Source organism: Lampris incognitus, chromosome 19 (genome assembly GCF_029633865.1).
Source record: "Lampris incognitus isolate fLamInc1 chromosome 19, fLamInc1.hap2, whole genome shotgun sequence".
In the NCBI taxonomy this organism is placed as follows: Eukaryota; Metazoa; Chordata; class Actinopteri; order Lampriformes; family Lampridae; genus Lampris; species Lampris incognitus.
The window spans coordinates 9,540,126-9,554,588 of record NC_079229.1 but is presented as its reverse complement, the minus strand read 5'-3'; the positions used below and the strand labels follow the sequence as shown (position 1 = coordinate 9,554,588).

Sequence of the window (14,463 nt, the reverse complement as noted above, 5' to 3'; positions counted from 1 at the left end):
CACACGGGTTAAAATGATGTTAAAGGGCTTTCTCAAGTTTCCGCATGGTGAGACGTTTACTGAGTTTGAGGTACTGAGCATATATTTTCATTGCAGTCACATAGTTTTAAGACCGCCGGTTGAGCAAACACAGTTAGCAAAAGGTCTCTGAGGAGCAGGTTCAAAAAAAAAAGAAAGAAGGTAAGACGCAGCCAGAACCATGAAAGTTGGGTATTTATCGACTAAATGACCTCAATATCAGAACCGCCGTACACCCTATTTCCTCCTCACCGTAAGCTGTTTAACCCGGGTGTCCAATATGACCATGATGGAGGAGCTGCTATCTTTCCCACTCTGGCTCGATGGCCTCTTTTTTTTTCTTCTTTTTTTTTAAGAGTCAGTTTCCCCTAAATGCCTCAACCGCCTTCTCTTCTGGCTTACCTTATGGGTTCCTTGGTGCCACTAGTGTTTGGCCCCTTTAAAAGTGCATGCTGAACAAGGCCAGTCAAGCTGGCAATCTGTTGCTCCATTGCCTTCATTCGCTCTCTGCAGAAAACATCAACAAGAACAAAGCATATCTCGGCATAAAAAAAATGAGGGCCCTAATATAGCAGCAGTCAGTCGATTTGCCTAACTAAAAACCCTTTTTCTATGAAATGCGTCGTTATTACAATGGAAACATTTTTTTTTCACCCCCCCTCTCTTTTTCTCCCCAATTCTACCTGGCCAAGTACCCTATCCCTCCCCCCCCAAGTCGTTTTCCGAGCCATCCCAATCTCCGCTGCACCCCGCTCTGCTGATCCGGGGAGGGCTGCAGACTACCCCACGCCTCCTCCGATACAGGGCCTGACAATGAGGAGTTTTGCCAGGGGGTTGTAGCGCGTGGGAGGATCACGCTACCCCCCCCCCCCCCCAGAACAGGCGCCCCGGCCAACCGGGACACATACCCACACCCGGCCTCCCACCCACAGACATGGCCAATTGTGTCTGTAGGGACGCCTGACCAAGCCGGAGGTGACACGGGGGATTCGAACCGGCGATCCCCTTGTTGGTAAGCGACGGGATAGACCGCCACGCTACCCGGACACAGTGGAGCCATTTTTACGACAGATTTTCAATCGTGTCCTGAGGAAGGTGGGCAAATCCTAATGTCTGTGTGCAACAGCACTTGATTCTTCATTCAGAGTAAGAACCGTTATACATCTATGGAGACCTTCAGCGGCCTCTCGGGAGTCTAACTGGAGTAAGACCGGGTGACAGCATAACAAACAAGAGCAACACCGGCAGCTCGATTAAACTTGGGAGGCTGGCACGGCGGGGGCTGGAGGTCACACCGAGGGGAAACCGTTTTGCTTAAAACAATGGGGTATGTCACCACACGTAGGTGCCCAGAAGGCGAGGAGACAACCTCATCAATCCTGCCATTATTCCATCTTAAGGTAGCTAAACACGGGAGGGAGGGAGGGAGGGAGGGAGGGCGCGTGGAGAGCCCGCAGTACCAGGGCTGCTCGGTAAGCCTTGAGGTGAGGGAAGAGAAGCGCTTTTGTTTCCACGTGTCATCACTTATCTATTGGTATAAGACGGAGGAGAGCTGAAGACACTGGAATGACTGTCGTTCTAGCTACGCCGAGTGAAACCCAGGACAATGACCTGTGTGTGTGTGCAGATGCAGCATGAGGACTGTGCGAACAAACCAGAGCCTTCCCTAAGACAAGCTATTTTCCGCGACCCCCAAGGCCATTTCAGATGGAGTTTCGAGACACACAGGTGGTCTGCCCCCGATCCGTCTGACTGATTGGTCCTGCTAGGAATACCGATCCGACCTGGTAAATATTTTCTTTGGTTTTCCCGACACCCTGTGGCCTCCCTTTTTAATGTGCTGCAGTGAAACCACATTGGACCGGGTAACTGCAAACCTCTTCCTGTGTTTATACGCTCTCAGCTGGTTAGGACCAGCAAAGCTGACCTAGCTAAAAAAAAATAACTCCCGGTTTATCCCGTTCGCAAGGACCATGCAGAGTGATTGTTGCAAGAACAACAAAGTTCCGAAGTGATAAAAATACACAGTAGAGTAAAGCGGGGTCGCTCGAGGCTATCCTATTCCTGCACTTGTAGCTGTTTGGGTTAAATTCCCTGTAATGATCAACAGTGTCTGCTTCAGTATTTGGATACCGATTATGAATAAACGGTTCAGATTAGCAGAGCTGGCGGCACACACAAACCAAACCGGTGTAAATATGAAACCAAGTGCACAAGTCATTCCTGTGTTAAATATGAAAGCCTTGATAGTCAAGACAGGCATGGGGGGGCTAAATGTTGCCTCGGGTGATGGTGATGAGACAAGAGTGTGAGCCAGAGATTAAAACAGAACAGCCCACGGTTAAGGTGATACTGGGGTGCAGAGTTAGTCCATGCTCCCATGCAATGTCTCTTCTAGCCAACCCTCTTAATGGCCTGTCAATCCGGTCCCTCCGTGAGGCTTACCGTGTCTGAGGGTCACTTGGGATGGGCCCCTGGAAGTGAACTTGGGGGTCTGAAATCACCGGTGCCACCATGTTGTTTCGAGGCTTGGCGCCCGCAACCTCCTCCTTCCTGAAGGACTGGCGCACAGGTGAACAGCGCTCCAAGGGCACACCATGGGGCGGCACGGCAACAGGGGGTCCGCCATGGATGTCAATCATCCGAACCTCAGCCATCCTGTGAGGCGATGGTGGTGGGGTCTTGGAGCCTAGCGTCGGCAGCTGGCTGTTCCTAGATTTCTGCCTGTACAGAGAGGGATGATCCATGGTGTCTGTTGGGCTGGGCCCACTGTAGGAACCTGTGGAGCGGATGGAGGCACGGTGATACCCTGCAAGGCCGTGATCTGGCCCATCAAGCCCAGGGCCAGGGTGTCCTCCGTGGGCAGAGGTAAGGCTCATCCTACCCTCCTGGAGCAGGTACGGGTCCGCATACAAGCCTTCATTTCCCCTGGGTAGACTGTGGCTCTTGCTGCCCACGTCTTCGTCGGGCTTGACATCCCGCCTCTCCAGGATGGCGCTGGGGCAAGGGGAGGCAGAGCGGGCTGTAGCTGTGGCGTTGGAAATCCGGTCCCGCGGGATGGTTGCACTGCCTGGTATGGACCCCTGCCGTGGGCCAAAGGGAATCCTGGAAGGGGATGGTGGCATGGAATGAGGAGTGGGAGGGGACAGGGAGCCCTGCATGGGATGATGCGGCGGGGGGCCCATGGGGGGCTGTCTGAGAGGGTGCTGGCCATCTCGGGTGGCGTACATCATCTCTCGGTGCATCTGGGAGAGGACAAAAAACACGCAGACAGGTATAAACAGTCAGGCCTTTAGGCTCAATTCCATATCGCTATGAATTTCAATGCCAGGGTTAACATACTGACAAACATCAACTCTCATCTCTTTGCTTGACTGACAGCCATGTCTCCTTTGGCATTTTTAGCTCAGGTTACCCCTGAAAACAAGAACATCCATCTCTCCCATTTCAAGCTATTGCTTTTCAAAGAAAACACATCATCAGCAACTCTTTGGGGCATAGAAAATGGTTATAAAAATTTCATCCCTCGGTATTTACACGAATTTCTACTCAAAGCCCTGCATATAATACCCGCAGGGCTCGAGAACTAGGTTTTACACAACCTGAAAACAAGATCTCCCACCGAGGTAAGAATTAAGTCTTTGTTTTGTTGGGGAGGCGAGATGATTTACCTCAAGTCTTTCCATAAGCTCTGTAAGCTCAGTTGTTCTCGACGCTATGGCCACGGTTTTCGAGAAACGGCGCACATGTGAAAACACCAGAGAGGGATTTCAGCTATGCACCTCGAGCGTTTGAAGGCAGTCGGTTAATGTGCAACAGGTTCGGCCTGGCACGGTATCCCCCATACGAGCAGCTACCCTCACTGTGCATTAGCCTGGCCACCCGCAAGAGCCCCGAGCACCTAACACGCTGCGGAGGTAACCTCATTTAACTAGGGTGGCTCTTGGAGATTTATGAGCTCTTGGGCTATGTCAAACTACGAAGATGGAGGTGAAAGTATGTGCAAATTATGCACTCAGGAGCGCGGGGCCTACCGCTGCCAGGTAGCAGCACTTGGTCTGGTTAATGTGGTTAGCCGCCCTGCAGAGGAAACACGACACCGTTTGCTGTAGACCAAAACAATGATCTTATCCTCCCTCCTCACACAGTAATTATTCTCCTCTCAGTCTTTGCGCTCCTTCCTCTACGCTCACTTCAGCAGCTTTTCCTTCAGCACTAGTCACGGGTACACACTAGTTTAAGCTAACGGCTACCGTGCCACCTGTGGAAGCCAGGACGCTCTTGGACATCCCGCCGAAGGAACGAGCAAGAAAGTGAGCCACAAAAGCAACACGGCAAAATAATAATAGGGCGTCTATCTGTTTACACAGTGACATGACCCACGGATGAGTCAGTGTTAAAGATAACAACAAGTTTTTCCACACACAGGGCGGAATACATCTGTATTGCTTCCTGTCAACCCCTCCGGTCACATCAAACAAACAAGGTATTGTTCTTTCAAGATATGAGTCACGGGGTTACGCCCATATGAGGCGAGGACAAGTCAAAACCCAGTTGAGGACAAGGAGGAGGTCCTTCACAAATTACACAGGTGTAATCTCAGCCAGCACACATTGTCGTTTTGACGGTTCAAAATAATGGCTCCAGATATCCAAACGACATGAGACGGCTCCAAAGAGCGCTGGAACTGTGTCATGAAGTGAGTGTGACAGCTTGTGTGTGTGTGTGTGTGTGTTTGTGTGTGTGTACATGGGGAAAACTAAAACAGCTAAAACCCATTTGTTATTGCAACAAAGATGGGCTACTGTAAAAAGGAGAAGGAAAAAAAAACGAAAATGCACAGCCCATAAATTTCATAGCAACAAGTCTGGCCAGATGCTTCCCAAAGAAACTCATCAACCAGGAAATAACTAAGAGACACAAACCCCATATCACTAAAAGCATCGTCAAACTCCAGTGGCTTTCCTGTCTGAAAGCGCCGACGCATGTTAAATCATGTCGATGGGTCGTCTCGAGGATAATAATCGGTAACGTTTCCTGGTAGGAAGCAGGTAGGATTACCATGCTCTGCCATTGGAACTAGTGACTCCAGCAGGTGATGGGGCACTTGTACAGCTGTGGTGTGGGGGGGGGGGTGGTGTCTGGGAGGAAATGGTGTGGACACCAACACGCATTGTTTCCTCAGAAAAGCCTGCAGCTGGCAAGAAAAAGAAGCAGTCAGTAATTCCACTAAGTGAGAGGCGTTAGTGTACTCCCCTCCTCCAACGACGCAGGGGTTGTGCAATGGTGGGATCTCAGGAAAACGGGGAATTGGCCGTGCCAAATTGGGACAAAAACATTTGGAAAGGGAAAAAAAAATCATGTTGTTCCCCAGTCTGATCATTTCTCTCCCACACCGAGTAATATTTCTGGTTGCTTTGTTGGTTTAGTGTATCCAGACCAGACATGTAAGAAAACAGTTTGGGCCAACAGGCATCACGTTTCGATCATAAACAGATGTTACCCCTTGAAAGGCCAACCATCCCAGAAATATGCTTTAAACTGCTGACTTCTACTGAATCTCTACCTTCGGATCTCATCCCTCTATCCCTGGATGAGGGCTTGAGGGACATGGTTCGAGTACTGAAGATAGGAGAGTTTGAACGGACTTTACTACTTGAGAGACTGGACTGCTTGTTCAGTGATGGCCGTAGCAGATGAAATCTCCAATATTAACACTGAGCTCTCCACCAGTACAACTCTCATAGACCCTTGTATTTCTGATAAATATTGTACATGTTTTAATTTGGTTTTACCTCCTTGTTTTAGTTGCTGGCGTACACAGTTACGGTCTAGAGTTTTTTTGTTTTTTTTCTACCTCTGCCAATATTTAGTATATAATATTTTTTGATGGCTCTCTGTCTTCTGGTACTGTATTCCGCTATTTCAAAAATGCTCTTGTTCAACTCCTGCTAAAGAAACCTGGACTCAATTCAAATGATTTCAACAATTTTAGACCTATCTCTAAACTTCCTTTTTTAGCCAACATCCTGGAGAACATCGTTGCAAATCAACTTTTAGCCGTTTTGAACGATAACTCCGTGTTTGAATCCTTCCAGTCAGGTTTTAGAGCTCACCGCTGTACAGAAACTGCCCCTCTTAAGGTCATGAACTTGCTTTTAGCTGCTGACACTGGACCTCCCTCCATTTTAGTACTCCTAGACCTCAGTGCAGTGTTTAACACAGTTGATCACACCATCCTCTTGTCCCGTTTAGAGCAATGAGTGGGCATCCGTGGCACGGCCCTCGAATGGATTAATTCATACCTCACAGACAGGATTTTCTGTGTTGGTATTGCTGAGTCTAGGTCTTCCACTTTTATGCTGAATTGCAGGGTTCCTCAGGGTTCTGTGCTTGGCCAGATTCTGTTCACCATTTACATGCTCCCATTGGGACATCTCATAAGATCACAAATCAGTTTCCATTTTTACGCAGATGATACCAAGGTTTACCTCAGCTGTGACCCTGATAACGTAAATCGCTAATAAGCTGTCTCGAGGACATTCATAAATGGATGGCTCAAAATTTCCTTCAACTCAACTCAAAAAACCACTTCTTGTTAGCACCGATTCCTCCAGCACTCAAATTATAAACTTACTAGGCTCATACGCTCATCTTACTACTCTGCAGTCATGCTTTTTTCAACTTAGGAACATTTCTGCAATTAAGCCATTTCTATCTACCAAAAACCTTGAAAAAGTCATTCATGCTTTTTATTTCATCATGGCTAGATTATTACAACTCCCTTTTCTCTGTTTAAAGTAAAGTCTCTCTCTTCACTCCAATTAATCCAAAATGCAGCTGCCAGGATTTTAAAAGGTACCAGAAAATGAGAGCACATTACACCTATCCTTTCATCTTTGCACTAGCTGCCTTTTGGTTTTGGAGTTGATTTTACAATTATACTTATCACTCTTAAAGCCCTAAATGATTTGGCCCCAAGCTATATTTCTGACCTTTTGACTACCCATGTGCCATCATGGGCCCCGAGCTCCTCAAATACTGTTCTCCTTTCATTCATTCATTCATCTTCAGCCGCTTCTCCGGGGTCGGGTCGCGGTGGCAGCAAGCTAAGTAGGGCACTCCAGACGTCCCTCTCCCCAGCAACGCCCTCCAGCTTCTCCTGGGGGATCCCAAGGCGTTCCCAGGTAAGATTGGACATGTAGTCCCTCCAGCGAGTTCTGGGTCTCCTCCCAGTTGAGCGTGCCTGGTAAACCTCCAAAGGAAGGTGCCCAGGAGGCGTCCTAATCAGATGCCCGAACCACCTTAACTGACACCTTTTGACGCGAAAGAAGGAGCAGCAGCTCTATTGCGAGCTCCTTCCAGATGTCCGAACTCCTCACCCTATCTCTAAGGCTGAGCCCAGACACCCTACGGAGGAAACTCATTTCAGCCGCTTGTATCCACGATCTCACCCTTTCAGTCACTACCCAAAGCTCATGAGCACAGGTGAGGGTTGGAACGAAGATTGAGAGCTTCGCCTCCCGGCTCAGCTCCCGCTTCACCTGTTCAGCTGTTCTCCTTGTGGTTCCCAAATCCAGGCTAAAAAAACAAAGGTGACAGAGGGTTTACCATCAGGGCCCCCAAGCTCTGGAACAACCTTCCAGAGGAGATTAGGATGGCTAAGTCTATCGCTTCTTCTAAGGCCCTTCTTAAAACACACTTTTATAGTCTGGCCTTTCTGTGAGACTTTCATCTTCCCACACCATTTGTTTAATTTTCTAATTTCTATTGCTAAGCCTTATTACTGTGTTTAATATTTTACTGCTTTATTTTATTTACTGTTTTATTGATGTGCAATTGTTCTCATTGTTTTTTAGGATTACACTTTCATGATTCCTGTTGTTTTTATCCTGTAAAGCACCTTGTAAACCTTGTTTTGGAAAGGCACTATACAAATAAAGTTAATTATTATTATCATTATAAGGAGGAGGTCTCAGTTTGTCTGTAATACTCATTAAACATGACTTTTTGAACGAAAAAAAAAAAAACCTCCCCAAAAAGAGACAAAGGGAGGTATTTATAAAAATAAACAAATGGAACCTGTCAGGCAAAAACGAGCCACTGCCAAGAACATTTGGTTTGAGTTTGACGCATGTGGAATTTCTAAAGACTGCTCTCTCTTTCCACTGAGGGCGACACGTCTGGTGGGCTGTCGGAGGATTTACCTCAATCCCTTGCCATGCGAAGGATGGAGGGGTCCGTTACGCTGCTCCGCAGGCTACGCTTACATCCACAGCACTCGGCGTCAGGTATGCGACACACAGAACGTTTTAGTGTCCGTGCGAAGGAACACTGTGATGTGATGTCCGTCAAAAATATAGATACGCCTTTCAGGGGACGGCTAAACGTTTGGGCGTTTAGTGACGGCGTGTTCTACGGAGTGACGGTGGCGCCCATGATGTTCTCAGCCGTTATGCCAGTGGAAAAGACGAGCATTTTGAAATAGATAATGAGCAATACTATGACGATGACCCCCCCCCCCCCCATCCATCCATTATCCAAACCGCTTATCCTGCTCTCAGGGTCGTGGGGATGCTGATATACTTTATTGATCCCCGTGGGGAAATTACGCCCTGCATTTAACCCATCCTAGCAGTGTAGCTAGGGGCAGCGGGCAGCCGCCGTGCAGCACCCGGGGACCAGCTCCCGTTCCTCTTGCCCTGCCTCGGTCAGGGGCAAAGACAGGAGTAGTAACCCTAACATGTCTTTGGACTGTGGGAGGAAACCGGATCACCCGGAGAAAACCCACCGCAAACATGCAAACTCCACACACAGGATGACCTGGGATGACCCCCAAGGTTGGACAACCCCAAGGTTCGAACACAGGACCTTCTTGCTGTGAGGCGACAGCACTAACCACCGTGCCACCAATACATGGATTATGATTTATGCATGATTGTGCTGATGGCCCGAGTCAGGGTAGGACAATATCATGACAGTAAATATAAACTGAAGACACACCAATTCAATGTATCAGACCCCAGAGATCATTTTAGCACGAACACTAAGCAGATTAACCGAGGGGAAGTAGATTGGCGGAGAGATTAACTGACAATTGAGCCTCTGTTTCCAAAACACCTCCTCTCTCTTGTGTACGAAACACCACTTCTGAGGACCGCTGCTAACAATGTAATGATGAATGGGGCGCCTCCTTAGGCTAATGGTTAGAGCGCATACCACACGGTCGCTGGTTCAAATCCAGCCGTCAACCTTTGCTGCAGGTCCTACCCCCCCCCCCCCCGTCTGCCTCCACCGTGACTTTCTAATAAAAGCTATATAAAAAAAAATGTAATGGGGAACACACAGCGATGTTTTGGACAGATCGTGCACAGATGGGCTGGCACTTGAAAAAAAGTTTGCTGCTCCTGCGGTGGCGGCTGCGGCGGTGTTTCACAATAGATAAGTGGAATAAATGCTACCCTGCCATGAACATGACGCAATACCTCAGACATTTAGTTTCATTGTGCCTTGCTGGTTTGGAAGTTGGATGGGTTCTGTTCGGCACCAATCAACTGTTAAATGTGTGGATTTGGTCTCCTTGTGAATCAAATGTGGCCGGAATAAAAAATATTGTTGTAAAATTACCAGCTCATTTAACAAGAAGAGCTTAATTGATAGTAGAGGCGACTGCGAGTACTGTGTTTAAAACCTGATCTGGGACCTGGTGTTCCTTGAACACAGCACGACACCCGATAGGTCAGAAAGATCAGCAAGACCCACCCCCCCCCCCGCTCCAAATCCCCTCCCCCCCTGCCCACTGCCCCACATCCCCTCCCACCCTGCAAACAGTGTTTGAACAGGTGCGCTACTCATTAGATTATAGAATTTGCCCTTTCTCCCTCAGCACCGTTCCCCCCCCCCCAGAATATAAGACCTATACACACCACCCCCACCCCCACCCCCACCACCATGCAAAGTAAGGGTGCTCTCATGTCTCTTACATTCTTCTTAAAGAAGAAACATCTGCAGCCTGACTTTGGTACATCTGTCAGGAATAGAGACGCTGCTTGCATCAAAAGCCTACTCTTGATGTGCGTGTGTGTGTGTGTGTGTGTGTGTGTGTGTGTGTGTGTGTGTGTGTGTGTGTCTTTGTCCATTGTTGTCTGTCTCTCAAGTTTCTATGCGAGGAAGCATGTCGCTATAAAGATCGCAATCTGATTGGGCGTCTGATCCTGGTCTTGGTGTTTACAGAGCGGCGAGCCTTAAGCTAGCAGCTAAGCAGCATAAACACACGAGCTTTATCGTGGATCACTACAGCTAATTCAATTTAACCCCACGGCGTGAGCAACAACGAGGAGCCACACTAAAACGCCCGGGCCGATTTACGCAAGCGTCGCCTTAACATGCGGTTTTATTTGCGCCCCGGTGACATTAGGCCACACTCGAGCTCGCGCCCGACCACAACCCCAACGGTATCTCAGTGGCTGCCGGGTTAAATAGTGACAAGACGTGTTAATGGGACATACTTCCTCAGAGTGACTCTGCTTAGCACCTAGATTGCACAAAGCTTGCACAAGCCCCCTTTGTTAATTTGCCCTGCCTTAAAGATTACCTGCACCCATGACTAAGAAGAACCCAAATATGGCGTCTTGTTTCAGTGAGAGACATCTGCGCTGGATGAAATGTCCACGTTTCTGTGCAGATATGATGGTATGTCCACAGTAAAGAAGACTTCTGTACTAAATCTGCTAGCACCGCACCCCTGCTGGTTGCATTCTGCCACAGGCGTGCAGCGGCGAACGCTTTCATGTGCAAGTACATTTGTCCACAGAGACATGCAGGAAGACAGAGGGAATGCCACTGTTGATACAGATCACAGAGATTTTCCCCTCCTTGCCAAGATTTCCCATTGCTAAGCACTTTGTTTAAGATAAGAAAAGGGGCGGAGGAGAGCCGGGGTTAGCGGGTAATGTTACTTTTTAATTTATTCATCTTGGTTCACCCCGTGGACCCACCACCCGCGGGGATGAGCATTGGGGTAGGGTGCAGCGCAGGCCGGGCGGCAGGCAAAGGCGGGGACCAGGGCGTGCCGACTTGCGGCATCGCAAACCGGTCCAGCAGGACCAACTGGGAGGAGACCCCGGGGGTAGACCCAGAGCTCGCTGGAGGGACTACATGTCCATTCTGGCCCTGGGATCGCCTTGGGCTCCCCTAGGAGGAGCTGGAGGGCGTTGCTGGGGAGAGGGGACGTCTGGATTGCCCTGCCTAACTTGCTGCCACCGCGACCCGACCCCGGAGAAGCGGCTGACGATGAGATGAGATCTTAGTCCAGTCAACACGTGCCATATCTCTTCACACCAATTCAGAGCCAACGGGGGGGAACAAAATCGACGTTGCTTTACAGAAGAGAATACAAACCAGAAAGCGTTCCCCATAACTTGCAAACACACCAACCTCCACGGTCTCTACTTCTGGCTCCTACGTTCTACTTTTATATGTTCAGTTCATTTTTTTCCCCCAGGGTTGTGTCTCTCATTCCTTTTCTCTCGTTCACTGTGTTTTGTCCCCCCTCCCCTGGAGACCCTCATCACAGAAAGCCAGACAGGGCAGGTCGTCTCTCACAAAACAGGCGATTTCGAGCCTCGCGAAGCCAATACAATCTCGGAGTCGATCCCGTTCGTCTTTCACGAGATTGGTTCTGGCCCGCTGCTGACGGAGAGCAAAAAAAAAAAAAAAAAAAAAAGGTGGCCTGTGCAAAAGGTGGACGGTGCAGCCGCAGCTTCGGAGACTCACCCGAGCAGGCGGCACGGGTCAGATGCCATGCAGTAGAAATGTAGAAAACAATCTTTCAGCAGAGAGATTTGCGACGGGGTTTGTTCTGTCTGCCGGGGGAGCCACATGGTAGAAGGAGCGCCACGACGCGCGCCCGCCTCCTCTGAATGCCTTCAGCAGTTATCAGTGGGTGTGACCGCTGCACAGTTGGATTATGAGTGTGAGCAAAGTCTGCTGAGCGTCAAACGACAACAAAAACAACTCGGCGGGCCTGGCTCGTACGTTTCTGTGTGCAGAAGTCTGGGGAGTTAAGGGTCCTTTACTTTGTTTTGAGCACCACCGTTCAGCGACCCCTGCTGATATCCGCCAGGTCATCAGGGGAGACAAAATATCACAAATAGACTTTTTAGGAGGCATCGAATTTATGGATAAGATGATGTTTGTTTAGCACGAGCATAGTAAGGCTGCCTAGAAATGTGCGGCGTACGTGGAGAAACGAGCAGCGCGATAAAGAGTCGGGCGGATCAGAGAAACGGAGGTTAGCTGACCGGAGAGGCTTTGTAGGGGAGCACATGAGCACCTGTTTGGGGCTTTAGGTCCATTACATCAACAGAAAACGAACATGCTGTAGATGAGAGAATGAGAGCGAGAGAGAGAGAGACAGCGAGAGAGAGAGCAATAGTGAGAGTGAGCGAGAGAGAGAGCGAGAGAGTGAGCGATAGAGAGTGAGAGAGCGAGAGTGAGCAATAGAGAGAGAGAGCAATAGTGAGAGCGAGAGAGAGAGAGAGAGTGAGAGCGTGATAGAGTGAGAGAGAGTGCTAGAGAGACAGTGAGAGAGAGTGCTAGAGAGACAGTGAGAGAGAGTGCTAGAGAGACAGTGAGAGTGCGATAGAGATAGAGAGAGAGAGAGAAAGAGCGAGAGAGCAATAGTGAGAGCGAGAGAGAGAGAGTGAGAGGGTGATAGAGTGAGAGAGAGTGCTAGAGAGACAGTGAGAGTGCGATAGAGATAGAGATAGAGACAGAGAGAAAGAGAGAGAGAGAGAGAGAGAGAGAGAGAGAGAGAGAGAGAGAGAGAGAGAGAGAGAGAGAGAGAGAGAGAGAGAGAGAATTGCCCCCCCCATCAAAGCTGCATCAGAATGTACGCCCATTCGAAAGCCCCTGAATTTGGGTAGGGAGGACAATAGGAGACCCCCTCTGTACAGATTAGGAAGAGGCAGGGGGGCATTCCTTCACTCAGATGTGGACAGGATGTGAAGATGAGAAGAATAGGAGGCCAGACCCCCTCGGTCCCCCCTGGTTTTTCCTACATAAATGTCACAAACAACACTGGCCATCGCTGTCCCTGTTCAGTCCAGCTGCTGCAAACGAGGAAATGATTTACATGCAAATACGAGGTGGCGAGATTGCTTAATGCTTTATGAGCCCCCCCCCCCCCACACACACACACACTGTAAGGGGCCAAAGTCTGATTTATGATACACAACATACTTAGAAGAACCTCAAAATGAAAAATGTATTTTCATTTCACAAAAAAGATTTTTAATTATGTGTTTATTACAAAGATGTTTTTCTCTTCCTGAAAAATCCAATAATTATTTTTTCAGCCTCGTCATCCTGCACTTGCATCGGGACAGAAAACTGTCCTGATGAATTGGGAGCGAGACTGAGGGAAGACGAGCGATCTCCTACCAGCAAATGGAAACCAGCCAGCAGCATATCGACGTCCTCATTCTTCTGTCAGTGAACCCAAACTCCCTCCCCTCACTAAATCCACCCAACCGCTCCCTTTCATCTGGATATGCGTCCAATCGCGGAGGCATGTGGTGCCAGAAATGGCGTCATGCCTTCCATGCCCCCCACCCCACCCCCATATCTACACCCCTATATCTACAGTAATGCTAACATGATGAGTCGATTAATCCATCAGTCGACTGACATCTTGGTAACTGAGTAATCATTTTAGTCTTTTGTTTAGTAAAAATGCCAAGTAAAAATGCTGGTTACAGAGTCCAAAACAGGAAGATTTGTTAGTCTTCCTGTGACTTGTGTCATTATAAATGAAGACCTCTGGGTGTTTTCTGTCTAATGGACTGACTGGAGTAAACAGTACTCACCCTGGCATCACCGTTGGCTGGTCGGGGCCCATGGTTGAAGGCCTGGGCTGGGTCTTTGTGGTAGACCTTCAGGCAGGAGTGGTCTGTGATATTCCTGTAGGGAGAAGAGGTATGCAGCGGTAAGAGGGCAGCCCATGTATCTCCATCGGACAGTGGCCGGTCCCTCCTGTGCAGTGACGTCCTAAACCCTGCCAGCGGCCTATACTCCGGCATCGTAGGTATCAACGACCATCTGTTGTGCGACATTGTCGCCAAAATGTCTCGGGGGATCTAGAAAGTGTGTTGCGAGGCCGCGTTGACTGTGTAAATTGATGACTAAGCTTTCCTTGCTGGCTATCACTTCAGCGCTTCACCACGGACTGCCGTACCAGCCCATATTTTATAGCCCCAATAAAGTCAGCGAGAGTAGACACAGAACACAGAGCACCAGCACACTGCTGAGTCTGTCTGTCTGTGTCTGTCTGTCTAGCTAGCTAGCTAGCTGTCTAGCTCTTAGGGGTGGGACGATACTGGATCAATTCCAAATCATTCAATACGGTCCTCACGGTTCGAGACGCTGCCTATTTGGCGAGATCGT

General features: G+C 49.0%; 1 protein-coding gene across 4 annotated transcripts in view; it reads right to left on the bottom strand.

Annotated features, from left to right (window-relative positions):
* Nucleotides 1–13,975, bottom strand: part of si:ch211-285f17.1 (sickle tail protein homolog) — a 40,006-nt gene extending 26,031 nt beyond the window's left edge. For 3 of the 4 annotated variants that reach the window (XM_056299349.1, XM_056299346.1, XM_056299348.1), the window contains exons 1-3: nucleotides 13,887–13,975; nucleotides 2,464–3,263; nucleotides 421–525 (exon numbers count right to left, since the gene is read on the bottom strand). In XM_056299349.1, the coding sequence (XP_056155324.1) occupies nucleotides 421–525; nucleotides 2,464–3,263 (905 nt within the window). In that variant the 5' untranslated portion in view covers nucleotides 13,887–13,975. The remainder of the gene's footprint in view (nucleotides 1–420; nucleotides 526–2,463; nucleotides 3,264–13,886) is intronic. The other variant, XM_056299347.1, reaches the window with a different exon arrangement.
* Nucleotides 13,976–14,463: the final 488 nt, after the last annotated feature.